This window comes from Amblyraja radiata, unplaced genomic scaffold, assembly GCF_010909765.2.
Source record: "Amblyraja radiata isolate CabotCenter1 unplaced genomic scaffold, sAmbRad1.1.pri S92, whole genome shotgun sequence".
NCBI classification, from domain to species: Eukaryota; Metazoa; Chordata; class Chondrichthyes; order Rajiformes; family Rajidae; genus Amblyraja; species Amblyraja radiata.
Genome location: NW_022630174.1, coordinates 586,147 through 610,285, shown reverse-complemented (window position 1 = coordinate 610,285; position 24,139 = coordinate 586,147). Strand labels below are relative to the sequence as shown.

Genomic DNA, 24,139 nt, shown 5'->3' with positions numbered 1-24,139 from the left:
AGTTTTGACCAGTCTAATTTAGTTTACTTTAGTTTAATTTACTTCAGTTTCATTTGGTTTAGTTTAGCTCACATTAGTTTCTTCGGCTTAGTGTAGTTTAATTTATTGCAGTTTAGTTTATTTCAGTTTAATTTTGTTCAGTTCAGCTCACTTTATGATACGACGCGATACGATACAATAGAAATGTATTCATCCCGGAAGGCAAGTTGGTCTGCCAACAGTCATGAAACACAACAAGATACACGAAACATAAAGTGATGAGTGGTAAGGCCAGTATTGGGAATGTGCAAAGATTGGGGGCGGATGGCGAAGAGGAGTCAGTGCTGAAAGCACTGAGAAGTGACAATAGACAATAGGTGCAGGAATAGGCCATTCAGCCTTTCGAGCCAGCACCACCAATCAATGTGATCATGGCTGATTAACCCTAATCTGTACCGCGTTCCTGCCTTCTCCCCATATCCCCTGGCATCGCTATATTTAACTGAATAAGCATGGCTCCCACAGTGCTTTCCGACTTATCCAAGTGAGCATCGGAAATATGGATCAGGTGAACGATGGTCCATCACGTCTCCTCCGCCATTCGATCATGGTTGATCCTTCTCTACCTCTAAACCCCAACGTCCTGCCCCCGCATAACCCTTGACATCTGTATAAATCAAGAATGTATCTATTTATGCCTTAAAAATATCTATTGTAATCCATTGATTTGGCCACCACATCTTTCCTTGGGAAATAATTCCACAGATTCACCACCTACTGCTGAAAATAATCCCTCCTTATCTCCCTCCGAAAGGAAAATTCTTTAATCTGAGGTTGTGAATTCCAGTCCTGGACTCTCTCACTAGTGAAAACATCCTCCGTATCCACTTTATCCAAGCCTTTCACTATTCCATACGTTTCAATGTGGTGCCCTTTCATTCCTCTAAACTGCAGCGAGTACAATTCCAGTGCCGTCAAATATTCATCTTATGTTAACCCACTCTTTGCTGGGATCGTTCTTGTAAACCTGCTTTGGACCCTCTCAAGAGCCAGCACATCCTTCCTCAGGTATTGTGCCCAAAATAGCTCACAATATTCCAAATGCAGCCTGATCCGTGCCTTAGAGCCTTGGCATCATATCCCTGTTTTTGTATTCGAAAGCTCTTGAAATAAATGCTCGCTTCGCATTCGCCTTCCTTACAACTGATTCGATTTGCAAATGCATTTTTTGGGAATCTTGCACCAGCATCCCTAGTTCTGATCAAGCACATCCATTTTCTGGATTTTTTCCTCAATTAGATATTAGTCCATGCCTTGATTCCTCGGAGCCAATATGTAAAACTCCACTATTTACTGTACTGTGTTCTATCTGCCATTTCTATGCCCATTCTCCAAACATGTCCAAGTCCTTCTGCAGAGTCTCTGCTTTCTCTACACTGTTTTTCACTCCACCTATTTTTGTATCAACTGTAAATCTGGCCATAACGCCTTCAATCCCCTCTTCCAAATCATTAATATACAACGAGAAGAGTAGCGGCCGCTGTATCACCCAGGTGGAATTCCGCTAGTCACTTGCAGCCATCCAGAAAAATTACCAAACAAGCCCTTTGGTCCACCGAATTTGTGCCAACCAACTATCCCCGCAAATTAACATACCCTACACACTCTATGGTCAATGTACACTTATACCAGTCAAATCGTATTCACACCTGTACGTCTTTGGAGTGTGGGAGGAAACTGGAGCACCTGGAGAAAATCCATGCGGCCACAATGAGTACGCACCAACTACATAGAGACAGTTTGTAATCGGGGTCAAACTCGTGTCTCTAGCGCTGTACGAGCTCAGGCAGCAACTGTACTGCTACGTCACTGCTATCGTTTAGGTTGCCTTAATTAGGTGTGGATGATGTTGGAGTAAATCAGGCAGGCGGCATCTCTGGAGAGAAGGAATTGGTAAATTTTAGCGTTGAGACCATGACAGTAGTCTGGCCTACTTTAGTTTTGATTAGTTTAGATTACTTCAGTTTACTTTGGTTTAGTTTAGCTCACTTTAGCTCACGGCACGGTGGCGCAGCGGCAGAGTTGCTGCCTTACAGCGCTTGCAGTGCCAGAGACCCGGGTTCGATCCCGACTACGGATGTTTGTCCGTAGAGTGTTTGTACGTTCGCCCCGTGACCGCGTGGGTTTTTTCCGAGATCTTCGGTTTCCTCCCACACTACAAAGACATACAGATGTGTAGATTAATTGTAGGCTTGGGTTTGTATATTAGGTGTAAGTGTAAATTGTCCCCAGTGTGTTTAGGTACATTAACTGTCTTGTTAATGTGCAGGGGTCGCTGGTCGGCGCGGACTCGGTGGCCGAAGAGCCTGTGTCCGCGCTGTATATATACACTAAACATTATTGTATTGTGCTTAGGTTAGTTTGATTTAGTTTAAATTATTCCAGTTTATTTTAGATTTATTTTTATTTTGTTTGGCATTTTTCAGTCTGATTTAGTATAACGTTTACCAGTTTTATTCAGTTCGGATCACCTCTGCCCTACAACACTCCCTGTCTACCTATGTACTTGCACTCAGATATCCCTTTGCTCTACAACACTGCCCAGAGCTCCACCATTCACTGTGCAGGTCCTGTCCATGTTGGACTTTCCATAACTCAACACCTCACATTTTTCTGTGCATGTAAATGTTTCACGGAAATATTTTTCATTCCAGAACGGCCGCCTCCGCCTACTGTCTCCAAGAATCCTGACCATCCCGTGTACGTGCCAGGAGAATCCATCATCCTTACCTGCGCTAGTTCACGGCGAAACACGGCGGGGAGGTTTCAGTTGATGAAAGACTCCATCCTTCTCATCAACAACACGGGAATTCGCACGAATTTCACACACCGCATCACAGACTTAAGGGCAGATATGAACAGCATCTACACCTGTGTCATGTTGGTGCACGTCTCCGCGCGGTGGCTCCCTTCCCCCCCGAGCTCAGCGGTCCACATACGTGTCACAGGTCAGTCACACACGCCATCGTCATGCGACTAATTCAGAGGGGGATTATAGGGTTTAGTGTGTTGGAGCTGGAAATTAAACCTGGTTTTTAGTTTAGTCAAGTCTACTTTAGAAACATAGAAACAAATAAAATAGGCGCAGGAGTAGGCCATTCGGCCCCTCATGCCAGTACCCCCATTTAATTTGTTCATGGCTGATCATCCAAATTCAGTACCCCGTTCCGGCTTTTCCCCCATATCCCTAGATTCCCTTACCCTAAAGAGCTAAATTAAACTCTCTCTTGATAATATCCAGTGTCTTCTGTGGCAGAGAATTCCACAGATTCTCAACTCTCTGACTGAAAACGTTTTTCCTCATCTCAGCCCTAAATGGCCTACCACTTATTTTCAAATTGTGACCCCTGGTTCTGGACACCCCCAGCATTTTTCCTGCATCTACCCCGTGTATTCCTCTAAGAATGAATATGTTTCAATAATATCCCCTCCCATACTTCTAAATGCCAATGAATAGAAGCCCAGTCGACCCATCCTGTTATCATACGTCAGTCCCGCCATCCCGAGGATTAACATGGTGAACTTCCGCTGCACTCCCTCAATAGCAATACTCTTCCTCAAATTAGGAGACCAAAATTGCACAAAATACTCCAGGTGCGGTCTCACCTGTACAACTGCAATAGGACCTCCATGCTCCTAAACTCAAACCCTCTCGCAATGAAGGCCAACATGTCATTAGCTTTCTTCACTGACTGCTGTTACTGCATGGTTACTTGCACTGACTGATGTACAATCACACCCATGTCTTGTTACACTTACCCTTCTCCCAACCAGGCACCAATCAAATATTAATCTGCCTTCCTGTTTTTGCTGCCAAAGTGGATAGCCTCACATTTATACACATTATACTGCATCTGCCAAGCTTCTGCCCACTCACCCAACCAATCCAAGTCACCCCGCAAACAGGGGTCACCTTGCAACCTCGTAGCATCCTCCTCGCAGCACACACTGCCACCCCGCGTTGTGTCACCCGCAAACTTAGAGATGTTACATTTGTTTCCAGTGCCTGAATCGTTAATATATATTGTAAACAACAGGGATCCCTGCGCCGAGCCTTGCGGCACCCCATTAATCTCTGCCTGCTATCCCGATAAATGACCCGTTAATTCCTACTCATTGCTTCCTGTCTGCCTATCAGTTCGCTATCCATGTCAATACCACTCTAATCTCTTGTGCGGTACCTTGTCAAAGGTTTTTTGAAAGTCCAGATACACCACATCTACTGGCTCTCCATTATCCATTATACTTGTTACATCCTTGAAAAATACCAAAAGATTAATCAAACATGATTTCCCCATCATAAATCCAAGCTGACTTTGACCGTCATTGCCTTCGAAATGCGCTGCTATAACATCTGTAATAATAGACACCAGCATCTTCCCACTACCGACGTAAAGATAACGGATGTATAATTCCACGTGTCTTCCTTTCATAAAAAGTGTAGTTGCATTGGCTACCCACCAGTCCACAGGAAATTATCTAGAATCGAGAGACGATTGAACAATGATAACCAATCCATCGACGATTTCTAGTGCCACCTCCTTGAGTACTCTGGGATGCAAAACAAATGGCCCTGAGGATTTATCGGCCTTCAGTCCCAACAGTTTACCTAACACCATTTTCGGACTATTGTGGATTCCCTTCAGTTCCTCCCTCCCACTACATTGCTGGTCCCCAAATATTTTCAGGAGATCGTTTATGTTTTCCCTAGTGAAAGCAACACCAACGTACTCGTTTAACTGTTCTGCCATGTCTTTGTTTTCCAATATAAATTCACTTGTCTCTGACTGTAAGGGACCTACATTCGTCTTCACTAATCTTTTTCTTTTTACATACCTAAAGAAAATTCAGATTTAGTATAGATTAGGTTGGCATAATTCAGTTTAATTTAGGATAGTGCAGATCACGTTAGTTTATTAGGCTCAGTTTAGTTTGATTTAGTATAATTTAGTCCAGTTTAGTGCATTTGAGTATAATTTACTCCAGTTCAGTTCACTTTAATTTATTAGGCTTGAGTTTAGTTTGATGTAGTTTTATTTAACCCAGTTTAGTTTACTTCAGTTTAATTCAGTTTAGTTCAGTTAAACTAGTTTAGTGAGATTGTGCTTCTTTGTTTTACTTCGTTCATTCACTTTAGGGTAATGTAATTCAGTACCGTTATATTATCTTAGTTGAGCTTCAAATCAGGTTAGTTTAATTCAGTTTGGATTAGTTTACATAAATTAGTTTACGTTACTTTCACTAACCTTAGAAGACAGACACAAAATGGTGGAATAACTCAGCGGGCCAAGCAGCATCTCAGGGGAGAAGGAATGGGTGACAATTCGGTCGAGACACGTACATCAGTCTAGTCTACTCTAATTTCGATTAGTTTAGTATACTTCACTTTAATTTTGATTAGTTCAATTCATGTTAGGTTATTTGGCTTAGTGTAATTGAATCCAGTTTAGTTGACTTAAATTTATTTCTGTTTAATTTAGATCCTTTAGTTCTAGCTTACCCATTTATTTCCTGTAACATGGTGCCTTTAACTGAATCATTTTGTGTATTCTTCATTGCTGGGCATTCGAGTTGCTGAACCAGGCCATAATGCAACCATGCAATATGCTCTCTTCCAAACACCTGTAGAGTTTTAGGCTCCATATCTGAATAAGAATGTGCTTGCGCTGGAGAGGGTCCAGAGGAGGCTTATGAGAATTATCCCAGTAACGATCCCAAATGATGATCACTTGACGGTACTGGGCCTTTAGTCGCTGGAGTTTAGAAGGATGATCGGAAACCTCATTGAAACTTACCGAATCGTGAAAGGCCTGTATAGCGTGGATGTGGAGAGGATTGCTCTACTAGTGGTTGAGTCTAAAACCAGATGGCACGGCGTCAGAATTAACGGATATTTATTTCGTAAGGAGATGAATATGAATTTCTGTAGTCAGGGAGGTGAATCTGTGGAATGTATTGCCTCAGAAGGCTGTGGAGGCTTAGTCGGTGGATATTTTTTAAGGCAGAGATAGATAGTTGCTTGATTAGTACGTGTCAGGCATTATGGGGAGAAGGCAGAAAAATTGGGATGAGAGGGAAACATAAACCATCCATGATTAAAGGGCGATGGGCCGAATGGCCTAATTCTGCTTCTATCACTGATGAACCTATGAACTTACAGAACATCATTAGTTTGGTTTAGAGATACAGTGCGGAGACAGGCCTTTGACCCATCAAGTCCGTGCCGACCAGCAATCCCTGCACATATGATAATCCTTAGCACAGTTGCGACAATTTACACTTGCACGTATACCAAGCGATTAGCCTACAAACCTCTCCGTCTTGGAGCGAGGGAGAAACCCGAAGATCCCGGAGGAAACGCAAGCAGGCCAAGGGGACATTGTATAAACTTCGTACATGCAAGCGCCCGTAGTCACGATCGAACCTGGTTCGCTGGTGCTGTAAGGCAGTAGCTATACCCCTGCGCCACCGTGCCACCCCTCATGAAAGATTTTACTTTTGTTCCTGTTAGATCCACCATCTCAACCCACCATCCGCAAGATTCCTAATAATCCGGTCTACGTGACCGGGTAAATGATCAACATCACCTGCGGCGTGGGACCTCCTGGTGAACTTGGGGTTTTCCAGTTGTAGAAAGACTCTGTCCCACTTCTCAACAGCACTGGAGACCACGGAACATTCACCCTCCAAATTAGAGCTGTCAACGATAGCTCGGCAGGAGACCACGTGTGTACATTATTGACACACATTCCCTGCGTTGGAATAAATCGCCCATTAGCCGCTCTGCCCTCATTGTCGTTACAGGGAAGTGGCACAGTTACCAGCTCCGTTATCAGCCCGACCCAGCGGAGGCTCGCTGATCGTTTCACCGAGCACCTCCGCTCAGTCTGCCTCGGCCAACGTGACCTCCCGGTTGCAAACACTTTAGCTCCCTTCCCGATTCCCTAGAAACAGTCTCGTAAATCTTCTCAGCACCCTTTGCAGCTTAATGGCATCTTTCTAGAAGCAGGGTTTTGACCCAACCCCAAACCATTACCCAACTTAAAAGACACTGGGTCAGGTCAATGAAGAGGAAAGTTTGATATGGATATGGAACACATGCAGGCACGTGGGATTTGAATAGACGGGACATCATGGTAGGCATGGGCAATTTGAGTTGAAGCGCCTGTTTCCACTGTGCATGGCTCTATGTTCTACGTTTAACTGTAGAAACGAGGAACTACAGATGTTGTTAGTTATTTATAAAACTACTATGAACCCGGGATCGATGATCGGTGTGGATATGCTGGGCCAAGGTGGATCTTTCCACGCTGTATCTTTCAATTGATCAATTCATCTATAAACATCCCAAAAATGGAAATAAATATCAACAACAACTTTTCTTGGTCCAGCCATATCTAAACAATAGCTATTAAACCACACCAATGCCTCTATTTCCTTCCAAGGCGTGGGGAGTTCAGCACGTCCCCAGCAACTGTAACCAACTTCTACAGATGCGCCACGGAAGGCATATGTTTGATGGGAGGGTGATGAGGGAGTGGCAAGGGTGCGTCTCATTCTTGATTATGCTGCAGGATTTCGCGAGGCAGCGTGAGGTATAAATGGAGTAAAAAGAAAGGAGGTTGATGTGTGTGATGATCTGGGCTGAGTTCTCAATTCGCTGTAATTACTTACGGTCTTGGATAGAGCTGTTCCCAAACCAAGCTGTGCTGCATCCGGACACAATGATTTCAATGTTCCTGTCTGGGCCTATGTGAGATATGTGGTTTGTGCTCACAATCACTACTCAGAGACTAAATCGTGGAAACAAGAAATGCTTTATTTGCGAGTCTGCAGAATCGTGTGCCTCTCCAAGTTGAGACACACCGAGCAAAGGAAAAACGTATATTTTTTATACAATTCAGTATACAGTCTTTATTGATCGGACGCCTCCCCTTCTGACCCCTTCCAATCAGGGTACCGAGGTTCACAATCTTCCAACCCTCCCCTCCGTGCGTGATCAATCATTCCCTCTCCTCCCACATCATACATCGCATGTACATTTAAATTCGGTCCTTTGTCATGAGGGGCGTAAAGTTAATATTCATTTATTTTATTAAGCATGCTCAGTAGCTGTTGCCCTAACCTACTTAATTGCCTTTGACCTAAAGAATAGCTTCTGTGTTGTCAGCTACATTCCTCACCTCATCTTGTTATTCTACAATGTTATCAACAGCTCTGAAGGTCTGACTGTTTGTTCGAATCACAAAGTTGGTGATTCCAACTCCTCGGCCCATCACAAGGTCGGTGACTGCAATCACTCGACCCCTCACACTGATGGTGGTTTAATCATCTTATCCCTCACACCTATGTGGTCTCCCGTTTGCCATACACTTTAACTCCCCTTCCCATTACCACACTGCGTATAGCTGTTGGGAGGTCATGTTGCAGTTGTATAAGACATTGGTGAGGCTGCAGTATTGTGTTCAGTTTTGGGCACCATGTTATATGAATGGTATTGTCAAACCGGAACGGGTGCAGATAACATTTAAGAGGATGTTGAAAGGAATCGGCGGCATTACCTACAGGGAGACGTTGCGTAGGCTAGGACTCTGTTCCTAGGAGCGCAGGCGGTTGAGGGGTGATCTGATAGAGGTGTATAAAATAATGGAGGATTAGATCAGGTGGATGCACATAATCTCTCGCCCAGAGTAGGGAAACCGAGGACCAGAGGACAGAGGCTTAAGGTGAAGGGGAAATCTGCAAAATAGGAATCTGAGGGTTATCATTTTCACACAAGGGGTGGTGGGTTTATGGAACGATGATGTATATGAGGATGTATATGAGGCAATGACTATTATGACTCTCTAATAAATCTCTGTATTCTGCATTCTCTCCAAAACCAATCTTGTTCGTATAATTGTGAGACAGCAAAGGGTGGAGGGTGTATGGAACAAGCTAGCAGTTGAGGCTGGGACTATCCCAAAGTATATGAAGCAAACAGGCGCTTAGATAGGACAGGTTTTGAGGGATATGGGCCAAACGCGGGCAGGTGGGACTGTCTTGGCTGGAACATGTTGGCCTGTGTGGGCAATTTTGGCCGAAGGGCCTGTTTCTATTCTGTATGACTCTACGACAATGACTAACCTTGCTGTACCGGGCTTCCTCCTCTGTCAGAGTGAGCCCCAACTCAAATTGAACGAACAGCAACGCATATTTCACTTGGGCAGCTGACAACCCAGCGATTTGAATATTGACATCTAATTTCAACCTTCCCCTGCATTTACCATGATACATTCTACAATTATTATGATTATCGACTGCTTTAATCTGTCATTTTCACACCTAGCCCTTCCATATCTCTCGACTCCCTCTCCCCTAACCCTCAGTCTGACAAAGGGTATCGACCCGAATCGTCATCCATTCCGTCTCTCCAGCGATGCTGCCTGTCCCGCTGAATAGCTGATTGGCTAGGTATAATTGTAAATTATCCCTAGTATGTGCAGGATCGTGTTAGTGCGCGGTGAGCGCTGAAATCGGTAGGCCGAAAAGCGTGTTTACTCACTCTATGTCTAATCTAAACTGGTGTGCAGGTGATCGATGGTCGGCGCCGATGCAGTGGGTCGAATGGTCAATTTCCGCTTTTCATTTCCCTGCCCATCTAGTATGTGTATGCGATGAATAAACTTGACTGACTTTGACTTTTTGTCTCCAAACTAAACTAAACGAATCTATAGGTGATGGATGCTCGATCTGCACTCGGGGGGGGGGGGGGGGGGGGGGGGGGAAGAAGGGCCTGTTTGCGTGCTGTATCTCCAAACTAATGGTTCAACCGATTCTATCATTTCAGATCCTCTGTCGCAACCCAAAATCTCCAAGAATCCTAATCATCCCGTCTATGTTACCGGGGAAACGGTCATCATTACCTGCATCAAAGTACATCCCGGTGAAAGTGGCATGCTGCAATTGAGGAAAGATTCCTTAGGACTTCTGAACATAACTAGCGACCAGCGAAACGTCACCCAGTACACCAGGGGAGTTACGAAGAGCATGGCAGGCAACTACACCTGTGTCGCGCTGAAGCAAGTCTCTGGTCGATGTATTATTTCCCCACCAAGTCAAACTGTTTGCATCATTGTCGTAGGTTAGTGTGGAATCTCATTTCCGCTTTACCGCTCTGTTTTAGCCTTTTGAGTTTTGTAGTCCCACTGCACCGAAATAGGACGTTGATAGGCATAGCGTGTAGGAAGGCACGGCAAATGCTGGTTTAAACCGATCTCCCATTTGCCAAACACTTTCATTCCCCCTTCCCATTCCCATACTGACATCTTGGGCCTCCTTCATTGTCAGAGTGAGACCAAATGCAAATTGGAAGAAGATAATCTAATATTATGCTTGGGCAGCTTACAATCAGCAGGTATGAATATAGATTCGTTTTCATCTAGACACCAGCTAACGATGGTACGTTTCTTTTATCATCGTTACCTTTTTTGCATATCTTAATATATATATTTCATTAATATATATATATATCTATATATATATATCTTTCATCATCAGTCTGAAGAAGTGTTTCGGCCCGAATCGTTGCGCAGTCTGAAGAAGTGTTTCGGCCCGAATCGTTGTGCAGTCTGAAGAAGGGTTTCGGCCCGAAACGTTGCCTATCTCCTTCGCTCCATAGATGCTGCTGCACCCGCTGAGTTTCTCCAGCATTCTTGTGTACTTTCGATTTTCCAGCGTCTGCATTTCCTTCTTAAACATCTATCATTTATTTGTTCTATATCACTCTACATTCCACTAGCCACTAGAGCTCTATCTAACATCCATCCAGTGATATGTCCCCCCTTGCCCTCTGTGGCAGTGAATGCTACAAATTCTGATTCAGATTCAGATTCAATCTTTATTGCCATTGTGCAGAGATAACGAAATGCAGTTAGCATCTCACCTAGAAGAGCGAACATAGATTAATGAACAGTAATATATATATATATTTACAAACAGTAGCAGTAGTGCATTTTTCTGGGGGCAGGCGTGTCCGGGGGTGGTTGGGGTGGGGGTGGCGAGGGGTGACTGGCAATCACCAATGTGCAGAGTTAAGTACTGTAACAGGCGCAGTGAAGAAGCTGTTCCTGAACTTGCTGATACGGCAACGGAAAGACCTGTAGCCCCTCCCGGATGGGTGGAGGGTAAACAGTCTGTGGCTGGGGTGTGTGCGATGCTGCGCGCCCTTCGCAGACATCGCTTGCTTTGGACACACTCAATGGAGGAGAGAGAGGAACTGGTGATGCGTTGGGCAGTTTTCACCACCCTCTGCAGTGCTTTCCGGTCGGATACAGAGCAGTTGCCATACCATACTGTGATACAGTTGGTAAGGATGCTCTCGATGGTGCAGCGGTAGAAGTTCACCAGCATCTGAGGTGACCGATGGACCTTCTGTAGTCTCTTCAGGAAGAGGAGACGCTGGTGAGCCTTCTTGACCAGTGTTGAGGTATTGTGGTCCAAGAGAGGTCATCAGAGATGTTGAGCCCTCAAAAACCTAAAGCTGGAAATACGTTCCATCTCCGTCCCGTTAGTATGGATGGGGGTGTGGGTGCCATTCCTAGACCTTCTGTAGTCCACAATGGTATTGGTCTTTTTGGAGTTAAGGGTCAGGTTTGTTGTCAGCGCACCATGCGGCTAGGAGCTGGACTTCCTTCCTATAGGCCGACTCACCGTTGCCGCTGATGAGGCTGTAGCTGAATTCACAACTCTCTGGGTGAAGAGTTTTTTCTCACTGGCTTAAATGGCCCGCCCTTTATTCTAAGACTGTGGCCCCTGGTTCTGGACTCGCCCAACATTGGGAACGTTTTTTCCTGCATCTAGCTTGACCAGTCATTTTATACTTTTATATGTTTCTATAAGATCCCACCCCCTGACCCTTCTAAACTCATGTGAATACAAGCACAGTCTTTTCTATCATGCTGACTGACATGATGAATTACTGCAGCTTTTTGTGTCTATCCGAGATAGGCATAGATAGCGTAGACGGTTAGATTATTTTTCGCTCAGGGTGGAAATGTCCAACACCAAGGCAACACGGTGGCGCTGCGGTAGATTTCCTGCCGTACAATGCCAGATACCTGGGTTTCATGCAGAACTCAGGTGCAATCTGTACAGAGTTTGTATGTTCACCCTGTAACCTCCGTGGCTGTTCTACGGGATCTCCGGTTTCCAACCACACTCCAAAGACGTACAGGTGTGTTGGTTAATTGGCTTCAATAACATTGTAAAATGTGCCTGCTGTGTACGGGGATCGCTGGTCGGGCGGACTCGCTGGCCAAAAGGCCTGTTTCCACACTATCTCTAAACTAAATTGAACTAAACATGTCTGAATGGCGATCCATGGTCAGCGCAGACTCATTGTGTCGAAGGATCATTTCAACGCTGTATCTCTAATCTAAACTAAACTAAAGTAAACAGGTGTATGAGTGATCGCTGGTTGGCGGGGACCTGCTGGGCCGAAAGGCCTGTTTCCGTACTATATATTAAGTAAACTAAATTAAACTAAACTAGTGTTCTGTCAGGTCACCCCTCAATCTCCGATGTTCCAGAGAAAACAATCAGAGTCTTGTCCATCTCTCTCTGCAGCTGACACCCTCTATTCCAGGCAGCCTTCTGGTAAACCATCTCTTCACCCTCTCCAACCTCTCCCTGTAGCTGAACCCCTTAAATCGAGGCCGCGTTCTGGTAAAGCACTTCTGCACTCTCTCCCTGGGAACAAGGTTCTGACTGTCTACCCAATCTATGCCGCATAATTGTGTACACTTCAATCAAGTCCCATGGTACTTAAGAAGTGGCTCTAGAAATCGTGGATGCATTGATGATAATTTTCCAATGTTCAATAGACTCAGGATCAGTTCCTGTGGATTGGAGGGTAGCAAAAGTTATCCTACTTTTTTAAAGAAAGGCGGGAGAGAGAAAACAGGGAATTATAGACCAGACCGCATGATAGCGTTGGTGGGGAAGTTGCTGGATTCAATCATAAAATATGAGATAGCAGCACATTTGGATAAACGTAACAGGATCGGTCCGAGTCTGCATGGATTTACGAAGGGGAAATCATGCTTGACTAATCTTCAGGTATTATTTGACTATAAACTAGGAAAATGGACAATGAAGAGTCAGTAGATCTAGTATACCTGGACTTTCAGAAAGCATTTGATAAGATCCCTCATAGAGATTAGTGGGCAGAATTAGGTACATGGTATTGGGGGTAGAGTGCTGATATAGATAGAGAAGTGGTTGGCAGACAGTAAACAAAGAGTAGGGAATAGCGGAGGTACACAAAATGCTGGAGAAACTCAGCGGGTGCAGCAGCACCTATGGAGCGAAGGAAATAGGCGACGTTTCGGGCAGAAACCCTTCTTCAGATTGATAGGGGGTGGGGGGGGGAGTAAGGAAAAAGGGAGGAGGAGGAGCCCGAGGGCGGGTATGGAATAGCGGGTCCCTTTCAGAATGGCAGGCAGTGACTAGTGGGGTACCGCAAGGCTCTGTGCTGGGACCGCAGCTATTTACAATATACATCAATGATTTGGATGAAGGGATTCAAATAACATTAGCAAATGTGCAGATGACACAAAGCTGGGTGGCAGTGTGAACTGTGAGGAGGATGCTATGAGAATGCAAGGTGACGTGAACAGGTTGGGGGAGTGGACAGATGCATGGCGGATGACGTTTAATGCGGATAAATGTGAGGTTATCCACATTGCTGGCAAAAACAGGAAGGCAGATTACTATCTAAATGGCGTCAAGTGGGGAAAGGGGGAAGTCTATGAAAGTAAGCATGCAGTTTCAGCAGGCAGTGAAAAAAGCGAATGGCATGTTGCCTTTTATAACAACAGGAATCGAATATTGGAGCAAATAAGTCATTCTGCAGATGTACAGAGCACTAGTGAGACCACACCCTGAGTATTGTGTGCAATTTTGGTCCCCTAATTTGAGGAAGGAAATTATTATGAGAGTGCAGGGTAGGTTTACAAGGTTAATTCCCGGGATGGCAGGACTGCCATATGTTGAGAGAATTGAGCAGCTGAGCTTGTACATTCTGGAGTTTAGAAGGATGAGAGGAGATCTCACTGAAACATAAAAGATTATTAAGGGCTTGGACACGCTGGAGGCAGGAAGCATGTTCCCGATGTTGGGTGAGTCCAGAACCAGGGGCCCCAGATTAAGAATAAGGAGTAAGCCATTTAGAACGGAGACGAGGAAATACTTTTCCACACAGAGAGTGGTGGTTCTGTGGAATTCTCTGCCTCAAAGGGCGGTGGAGGCAAGTTCTCCGGATACTTTCAAGAGAGAGCTAGATAGGACACTTAAAATAGCGGAGTCAGGGGATATGGGGACAAGGCAAGAGATAGGTACTGATTGGGGATAATCAGCCATTATCGCACTAAATTGCGCTGCTTGCTCGAAGGGCCCAATTGCATACTCCTGCGCCTATTGTCTATTGTCTAAGTCTTACCTCAACCTCCGTCTCAACCTCGTTTTTGTTTCAGATCCACCTTCTCGTCCCATCATCTCCAAGAGTCCAGATCATCTAGTTTACTTCCCTGGGGAAATAATTACATTGACGTGCAGAGTTGGGAGACTGGGAGAGGCTGGGGTATTCCTATTGATGAAAGATGCCATGCCTCTTACTAACAGCACAGAAGTGCAAAGCCATTTCACCTATAACATGGTAGAAATCAACAGAAGCACCGCGGGAAACTATGCTTGCTTTTTCCTGACTCAAGTCAACGGTCGATGGATAAGGTCCCCCGTCGGTCAACCACTTCAAATCATTGTCACAGGTATGTAACATGTTCCCACCTTGTATTGTACAGCACGTAGAACAGTACAGCACAGGAATTGGCCTTTCAGTCCATAAAGTCCGTTCCGAATATGATACCAAGTATCATCATAGCTCTAAACTCATGACACTACAGTCATGATGACGTTACCATGATGACTCTGAAGTCGGTGGTATTATAGATAGTGAAGATGGTTGTTAGAAATTACAGCAGGATCTTGATCAGTTGGACAGGTGGGCTGAGGAATGGTTGATGGAATTTAATATGGAGAGATGTGAGGTGTTGCAATTTCGGACTTTTAACATGGACAGGACCTGCACTGTGAATGGTAGGGATCTGGGGAGTGTTGTAGAGCAGATATATCTAAGAGAGCATTTACATAAATCATTGAACGTGGCATCACATGTAGATAGGTGGTCAAAAGGGCATTTGGCACAATGGTATTCATCAGTCAGATTGATGATAGAAATTGTGAGGTCACGTTGCAGTAGATATGAATGGTGAGGTTGCATTTTGATTTGTGTGTTCAGTATTGGGCATCATGTTCTCGGAAATATGTTGTCAAGTTGGAAAGGGTGCAGATAAGTTTTATGATGAAGTTGCCAGGACTTGAGGGCCTGATGGAGTGGTTGAGCACGCTGGGACTCTATTCCTTGATGCGCAGGAGCATGAGAGTTGATCTTATAGAGGTGTATACAATTATGAGAATATAACAGGTAGACGCATTGAGTCTTCCCAGTAGGGGAATCGAGAACCAGAGGACATAGGTTTAAGGTGAATGCCTCCATGTCTCCAATTCTCCATGACTCCATGACTCCAATAATCCAAGACTCCATGTCCCCATGTCTCCATGTGTCCATGGCTGTGAATCCATGTCGCCATATCTTCATGCCTCCATGTTTTCATGTCTCCATGTCTCCATTTCTCCGTCTCCATATCTCCATGACTCCAAGACTCCATGTCTCCATGTATCCATGATTCCATGCCTCCATTACTACATGCCTCCATGACTCAATGTCTCCATGACTCAATGTCTCCATGACTACATGACTCCATGACTCAATGTGTCCATGCCTTCATTACTCCACGTCTCCATATCTCCAGGTCTCCATGACTCCACGTCTCCACGTCGCGACGACTCCATGACTCCATGTCTCCATTACTTCATGTCTTCATGACTTCATGTCTTCATGACTTCATGACTCCATGACTCCATGACTCAATGTCACCGTTATGTCATGACTCCAGGTCTTCATGACTCCATGTCTCCTTGCATAATTGTCTTCATGTCCTCATGACTCCATATATCCATGCCCCCAAGTGTCCATGCCTCCATGCCTCCTTATCTTCACGACTCCATGTCTACATGACTCCATGGCTCCAGGCCTCCTTGCCTTCATTTCATCATGACTCCATGTCTCCATGACTACATGTCTCCATCTCGAATGGTTGCGTCGCCTATAAGCCAACTCACCTAATGGCTGCACTGCCGAAAAGTCAAATAACGGACATGACGTCGGCGGGGGGCGGGGCTTGTCAGCGAATTGTCCAGACCACCGCATCCATCACATCATTGGCCGATGGAGACGGGTGGGTGGGGGTCATTTTCCCACATAAGCCATAGGTGAACCCGAACACCAAGTTGTTAGCGGCCGAGTGAGCGCATCCCTTGGGACAGCCCTCGACCATGGCCGCCCTCCGCCTCGTCTCCCACGTGCGGCAGCACTGTGACGGGCTGTGTGCCGATTGGAGCAGAGGTCTGGACCAGGCTGGTCCCTCCGCCCACCGATAGTCACTGATCGCGATGCACCGCCATTGGCTCCAACCCCCAAACCGGGCCGATGACAAGTGTCCATGACAACGAATACTTTTATCTCCTCCCACTCCCACATGACAACAAGAAGCACGTTTTATTTGTCGTTGAAACACAGTAATACCGTCTGTTTGCCCGCGTAACACACACAAGCTCCCACGCTCAAAACACCAGATAATCTGCAATGTGTTTAACCGATGATGGACACAAAAGCTGGAGAAACTCAGCGGTACAGGCAGCATCTCTGGAGAAAAGGAATGGTTGTCGTTTCGGATCGGGACAATTCTTCAGATCTCAAGCTTTTTGTGTCCATCTTTGGTGTGACAGTTGTCTCATTTCATCCGCTGAGCCCATTCAGGTCTAAATAATGATCTCGACCCGAGTTACTAAGTCCATTTTGTGTCCATCTTCGGTTAAACAGAGTACAGATTAGCTGGTGTTTTGAGCGTGGGAGATTGTCTGCCACAATAATACCGCCTGCTGGCAACAATCAATAAAAAGTTATTCTTGTTGTCAAGGGGGGGTGGGGGGGGTGGGGAGGGAGTGGGAGGAGAAAGAATTGCTCGTTGGCATGGACACTTGTCATCGGCCCGCCAGGGAATTTGTGCCCCCCCCCCCCCCACATGGTTTAAATGCGATTTACTATGGCTGCCAATTCCCCGAGCCGTCTGTCCCCGCGGCCCGGGTGGGAGGTGAATCACTCGGATGGGGACGGGACAGCGCCGGAGAGCCGGCCGGGATCGATCCTGGCTGCGGATGAAGCGCAGGTCTGTGCCACGTCTTCCTCCTCCAAACACCACACTCTAACCTCAGTCCCCCCACTCCTACCTCCTCCAATCATCGCATTGAATCATGTCCCACCCCCATTTCCTGCTGTCCGACGTCTCTATCCTCCAATCGGCGCCCTCGATCATCAGTCCCACCCCCACTGTCCCGCGAAAAGCGGAGATTTCACCGGATTTTAAAATCCGGATTACAAAAACATGGGTCCCCCGGGTTTTCAGCCCCTGCCTGCAGAAAACCCACGCAGATACAAAATCCGTACAAACAGCACTCGTAGCCTGGCACTGTGTATCAGCGACTCTACCACTGCAAAGGCAAGATGAGCGGGGTGGTGCTTGGAGGCACGAAGGTTTACAAGATTAATTCCTGCAATGAGGGGATTGACATATGAGGAAAGGTTAAGTAGCCTGGAACTCTACTCTTTGGAGTTTAGAAGAATGAGAGGCGATCTCATTGAAACATATAAGATCGTGAGGGGCCTTGATCGGGTGGATGCACCGAGGATGTTCCCAATGATCGTGGAAACTAGAACTAGGGGACATAGTTGCAGAATAAAGGGGGGCTCTTTTAAAACTGAGATGAGGAAGAACTTCTTCACCCAGAGGGTGGTTAATTTATGGAATTCACTGCCCCAGGGAGCAGTGGAAGCAGAAACGTTAAATATATTTAAGACTAAAATAGATGGTTTTTCAGCTGCCAAGGGGATAAGGGGCTACGGGGAGAGGGCAGGGATATGGACCTAGGTATGGTTAGTATAGTAAGACCTGAGTGATCTCCTGGACAAGTGTCGATCGCCTGGATTGGGGTCGGAGAGGAATTTCCCGGATTTTTTTCCCGAATTGGACCTGGGTTTTTATCCGTTTTTTTGCCTCCCCCAGGAGATCACGAGGTTCTTGGGGTGGAGAGGGGTGATAGCGGTATAAAGGGGAGGGTAGTGTCTTGTGTTCTGTGTCTTATGTCTACTGTTTGTGGGTAAATGTGTCTGTTTAGTGTTCAGCCATGAGCGAATGGCGGTGCGGGCTCGACGGACCTGGTGGTCTACTCTCGCACCTACTTTCTATGTTTCTATGTTTCTATGTTTCTATGAGTGGAGCTAGGGGGAGGGGGTGAGCAAGTTGGCGGCAGGTTCGGCCAGGGTTGGTGTGTTGCGGTCTCCGCCCGTGAGGGTGACCCGTGAACAGCTCCGCCCCGTGGAGCCACACTGACTTTCACCGCGTACCGGTGCAGACAGGGGAATGCTTTTTCATCTTTCTTTCTCTCTCTCTCTCCGCCTCTATCTGACTATCTCTCCCCCTCTGACTGTCTCTCTACCCAGTCTCCCGCTCAACCCTTTCTTTCCCCCCTCTTCCAGCATCACCCGCCCTCCCCCTCTCTCTCCCCTTTCTCTCTCTCCCCTCTCTCTCCACCCTCTCTCTCTCTCTCTCTCTCTCTCTCTCTCTCTCTCTCTCTCTCTCTCTCTCTCTCTCTCTCTCTCTCTCTCTCTCTCTCTCTCTCTCTCTCTCTCTCTCTCTCTCTCTCTCTCTCTCTCTCTCTATCTCTCTCTCTCTCTCTCTCTCTCTCTCTCTCTCTCTCTCTCTCTCTCTCTCTCTCTCTCTCTCTCTCTCTCTCTCTCTCTCTCTCTCTCTCTCTCTCTCTATCTATCTATCTATCTCTCTCTCTCTCTATCTATCTATCCATCTCTCTCTCTCTCGCCAGCCCTGTGGAGTCCGGCGGATCTGTAACCGCTTCTATGTTGGTGTATTTCTGTGCCCGATGGGTGAGCATTATGCGTTCGTTGATTTTGTTAATATGCCTGAGGGGTGATCACAGTGCATGTGTGTGTGTGAGTAAGAGAGATTTAGAGATAGTGAGAGTGTGTGTATGTGTGACGGAGAGAGAGATAGTGATAGAGTGAGTTGGAGAGCCTGTACGTGTGAGTTTGTGTTTGTCTGTGTGTGTGTCTGTCTGTTTGGCTGTGTGTGTGTGTGTGTGTGTGTGTGTGTGTGTGTGTGTGTGTGTGTGTGTGTGTGTGTGTGTGTGTGTGTGTGTGTGTGTGTGTGTGTGTGCGTGTGTGTGTGCGTGTGTGTGTGTGTGTGTGTGTGTGTGTGTGTGAGTATCGGTGTGCGGATCCATGTCTGAGTCCACGTGTGCATGTGCGTTTCGATATGTGTGTGTGCCAGTGTGTGTATGTCAGTGGGTGTATGTGTCAGTGTGTGTGTGTGTGTCAATGTGTGTATGTCAGTGTGTGTGTGTGTGACATTTTATTTATTTTTTCTACGGTCCGCAAACATGTGTCAAATATATAACGTGGCCCTCATGCTGAACAGTTTTATTAGGCCCTGCTCAATGGCTATATGACTATGGCTCTATGACTCTCTTTTCCCTTCCTACAGAACTGTCAAATCCGTTCTTTAGTGTTGACTCCCCCGATGTTGAGGTCGGAGGTAGCATCACCTTCGAATGCGCTTGCTCGGATGTCCATACGGAGACTACCGCCGTCTTGCAGAGATCTGGGGAAGATGTCTCAGACGGCTGGGAGGTCTTAGGGAAGGGTGGCTCTTTGACGTTCAAGATGGACAACGTGACTCTCTCCGATGGAGGGGAATACTCATGCGTCTGTAGACTAGTCGTCAACGGAAAGGTGTTAACGTCAGCGGCCAGAGCACGTAAGCGGGTGACCGTAAAAGGTAAGGACGTCTCACTCACGCAATGCAGCACGCGGGACAAGGTGGTGCAGCGGTAGAGTTAACTGCCTCACAGTGCTAGGGACACGGGTGCTGCTTGCACGGAGATAGTGCGTTCTCCCTGTGACTTCCAGAACAAGGGGTCACAGTTGAAGGATAACGGGGTGTCTTTTAGGACCGAAATGGGAACAATATTTTTCACACAGAGAGCGGCGAAACTCCGGAATTCTCTGCCACAGAAGGTGGTTGAGGCCTGTTTATTGGCTATATTTAATAGGGAGTTAGATCTGGCCCTTGTGGCTAAAGGTATCAGGCGGTAAGGAGAGAAGGCAAGTACAGGATACTGAGTTGGATGATCAGCCATGATCATATTAAATGTCGGTGCAGGCGGGAAGGTCCGATTGACCTACTCCTGCACCTATTTTCTATGTTTCTACGTTTCTATGACTGATTGCGTTTTCCACGGCTGCTTCGGTTTCCACCCATTCTCCAAAGATGTACAGGTTTGGAGCTTAATTTAATTTGGTAAAAATTGTCGCTGGAATACTGTGTACGATAATGTTATCGTGTGTGGATCGCTGGTTGGGCCTATTTCCATACTGTATCTCTAAACTAAACTAAACTAAACTTGTGTGAATGGATGATAATTGGTCATTACGGACTCGGTGGGTCGAAGGGCCTGTTTCCACGCCGTAGCTCTAAATTAAACGCGCGTGTATGGATGATCGCTGGTCGGCGCAGACCTGGTGGGTGGAAGGTTTCCATACTATATATATATATGGGAGGTAGGTGTTTGGAACGAGTTGCCAGAGGAGAGATATATTAATATATATATATGTATATATATATATATATATATATATCTCCTCTGGCAACTCGTTCCAAACACCTACCTCCCTTTCCGTGAATAAAGGTTACCGCTCCGATTACAATTAAGTCTTTCCTCGTTTACCTTAAACCTAAGTCTATAACAGGTAGACGCATTGAGTCTTCCCAGTAGGGGAATCGAGAACCAGAGGACATAGGTTTAAGGTGAATGCCTCCATGTCTCCAAGTCTCCATGACTCCATGACTCCAATAATCCAAGACTCCATGTCCCCATGTCTCCATGTGTCCATGGCTGTGAATCCATGTCGCCATATCTTCATGCCTCCATGTTTTCATGTCTCCATGTCTCCATTTCTCCGTCTCCATATCTCCATGACTCCAAGACTCCATGTCTCCATGTATCCATGATTCCATGTCTCCATGTATCCATGTCTCCATTACTACATGCCTCCATGACTCAATGTCTCCATGACTCAATGTCTCCATGACTACATGACTCCATGACTCAATGTGTCCATGCCTTCATTACTCCACGTCTCCATATCTCCAGGTCTCCATGACTCCACGTCTCCACGTCGCGACGACTCCATGACTCCATGTCTCCATTACTTCATGTCTTCATGACTCCATGTCTCCATGACTTCATGACTCCATGACTCCATGACTCAATGTCACCGTTATGTCATGACTCCAGGTCTTCATAACTCCATGTCTCCTTGCATAATTGTCTTCATGTCCTCATGACTCCATATATCCATGCCCCCAAGTGTCCATGCCTCCATGCCTCCTTATCTTCACGACTCCATGTCTATATGACTCCATGGCTCCAGGCCTCCTTGCCTTCATTTCATCATGACTCCATGTCTCCATGACTACATGTCTCCATCTCGAATGGTTGCGTCGCCTATAAGCCAACTCACCTAATGGCTGCACTGCCGAAAAGTCAAATAACGGACATGACGTCGGCGGGGGGCGGGGCTTGTCAGCGAATTGTCCAGACCACCGCATCCATCACATCATTGGCCGATGGAGACGGGTGGGTGGGGGTCATTTTCCCACATAAGCCATAGGTGAACCCGAACACCAAGTTGTTAGCGGCCGAGTGAGCGCATCCCTTGGGACAGCCCTCGACCATGGCCGCCCTCCGCCTCGTCTCCCACGTGCGGCAGCACCGTGACGGGCTGTGTGCCGATTGGAGCAGAGGTCTGGACCAGGCTGGTCCCTCCGCCCACCGATAGTCACTGATCGCGATGCACCGCCATTGGCTCCAACCCCCAAACCGGGCCGATGACAAGTGTCCATGACAACGAATACTTTTATCTCCTCCCACTCCCACATGACAACAAGAAGCACGTTTTATTTGTCGTTGAAACACAGTAATACCGTCTGTTTGCCCGCGTAACACACACAAGCTCCCACGCTCAAAACACCAGATAATCTGCAATGTGTTTAACCGATGATGGACACAAAAGCTGGAGAAACTCAGCGGTACAGGCAGCATCTCTGGAGAAAAGGAATGGTTGTCGTTTCGGATCGGGACAATTCTTCAGATCTCAAGCTTTTTGTGTCCATCTTTGGTGTGACAGTTGTCTCATTTCATCCGCTGAGCCCATTCAGGTCTAAATAATGATCTCGACCCGAGTTACTAAGTCCATTTTGTGTCCATCTTCGGTTAAACAGAGTACAGATTAGCTGGTGTTTTGAGCGTGGGAGATTGTCTGCCACAATAATACCGCCTGCTGGCAACAATCAATAAAAAGTTCTTCTTGTTGTCAAGGGGGGGGGGTGGGGGGTGGGGAGGGAGTGGGAGGAGAAAGAATTGGTCGTTGGCATGGACACTTGTCATCGGCCCGCCAGGGAATTTGTGCCCCCCCCCCCACATGGTTTAAATGCGATTTACTATGGCTGCCAATTCCCCGAGCCGTCTGTCCCCGCGGCCCGGGTGGGAGGTGAATCACTCGGATGGGGACGGGACAGCGCCGGAGAGCCGGCCGGGATCGATCCTGGCTGCGGATGAAGCGCAGGTCTGTGCCACGTCTTCCTCCTCCAAACACCACGCTCTAACCTCAGTCCCCCCCACTCCTACCTCCTCCAATCATCGCACTGAATCATGTCCCACCCCCATTTCCTGCTGTCCGACGTCTCTATCCTCCAATCGGCGCCCTCGTTCATCAGTCCCACCCCCACTGTCCCGCGAAAAGCGGAGATTTCACCGGATTTTAAAATCCGGATTACAAAAACATGGGTCCCCCGGGTTTTCAGCCCCTGCCTGCAGAAAACCCACGCAGATGCAAAATCCGTACAAACAGCACTCGTAGCCTGGCACTGTGTATCAGCGACTCTACCACTGCAAAGGCAAGATGAGCGGGGTGGTGCTTGGAGTGATGAGTGGAGCTAGGGGGAGGGGGAGAGCAAGTTGGCGACAGGTTCGGCCAGGGTTGGTGTGTTGCGGTCTCCGCCCGTGAGGGTGACCCGTGAACAGCTCCGTCCCGTTCTCTGACTGTATCCTCTACCAGGTCTCACGCTCAACACGTTATTTCCAAAAATGCAGCAAGACCAGCACCGCCCCGCGCGAACCGGTAGAAGTAAAAAAGCGAGAAACGCAGAGCGCGCCAGAGAGCGCTGAGCGGAGATAGCGCGGGCGAAGCGCGAGCAGCTATCGCGCGCGAGTGCGAGCGACCCGTAGCGGCTATCGTCTAGGACTCGCCTCTCTCTCTCTCTCTCTCTCTCTCTCTCTCTCTCTCTCACTCTCTCTCTCTCTCTCTCTCTCTCTCTCTCTCTCTCTCTCTATCTATCTATCTATCTATCTCTCTCTCTCTCTATCTATCTATCCATCTCTCTCTCTCTCGCCAGCCATGTGGAGATCGGCGGATCTGTAACCGCTTCTATGTTGGTGTATTTCTGTGCCCGATGGGTGAGCATTATGCGTTCGTTGATTTTGTTAATATGCCTGAGGGGTGATCACAGTGCATGTGTATGTGTGAGTGAGAGAGATTTAGAGATAGTGAGAGTGTGTGTATGTGTGACGGAGAGAGAGATAGTGATAGAGTGAGTTGGAGAGCCTGTACGTGTGAGTTTGTGTTTGTCTGTGTGTGTGTCTGTCTGTTTGGCTGTGTGTGTGTGTGTGTGTGTGTGTGTGTGTGTGTGTGTGTGTGTGTGTGTGTGTGTGTGTGTGTGTGTGTGTGTGTGTGTGTGTGTGTGTGTGT

At 46.9% G+C, this 24,139-nt stretch overlaps 1 protein-coding gene across 1 annotated transcript in view; it reads left to right on the top strand.

Moving 5' to 3' along the window:
* igsf1 (immunoglobulin superfamily member 1) overlaps window positions 1-21,557 on the top strand; it is a 55,087-nt gene extending 33,530 nt beyond the window's left edge. Inside the window, exons 11-13 of the mRNA XM_033016454.1 lie at window positions 14,553-14,846; window positions 19,815-20,108; window positions 21,484-21,557. Of these exons, the coding sequence (XP_032872345.1) occupies window positions 14,553-14,846; window positions 19,815-20,108; window positions 21,484-21,557 (662 nt within the window). The remainder of the gene's footprint in view (window positions 1-14,552; window positions 14,847-19,814; window positions 20,109-21,483) is intronic.
* Window positions 21,558-24,139: the final 2,582 nt, after the last annotated feature.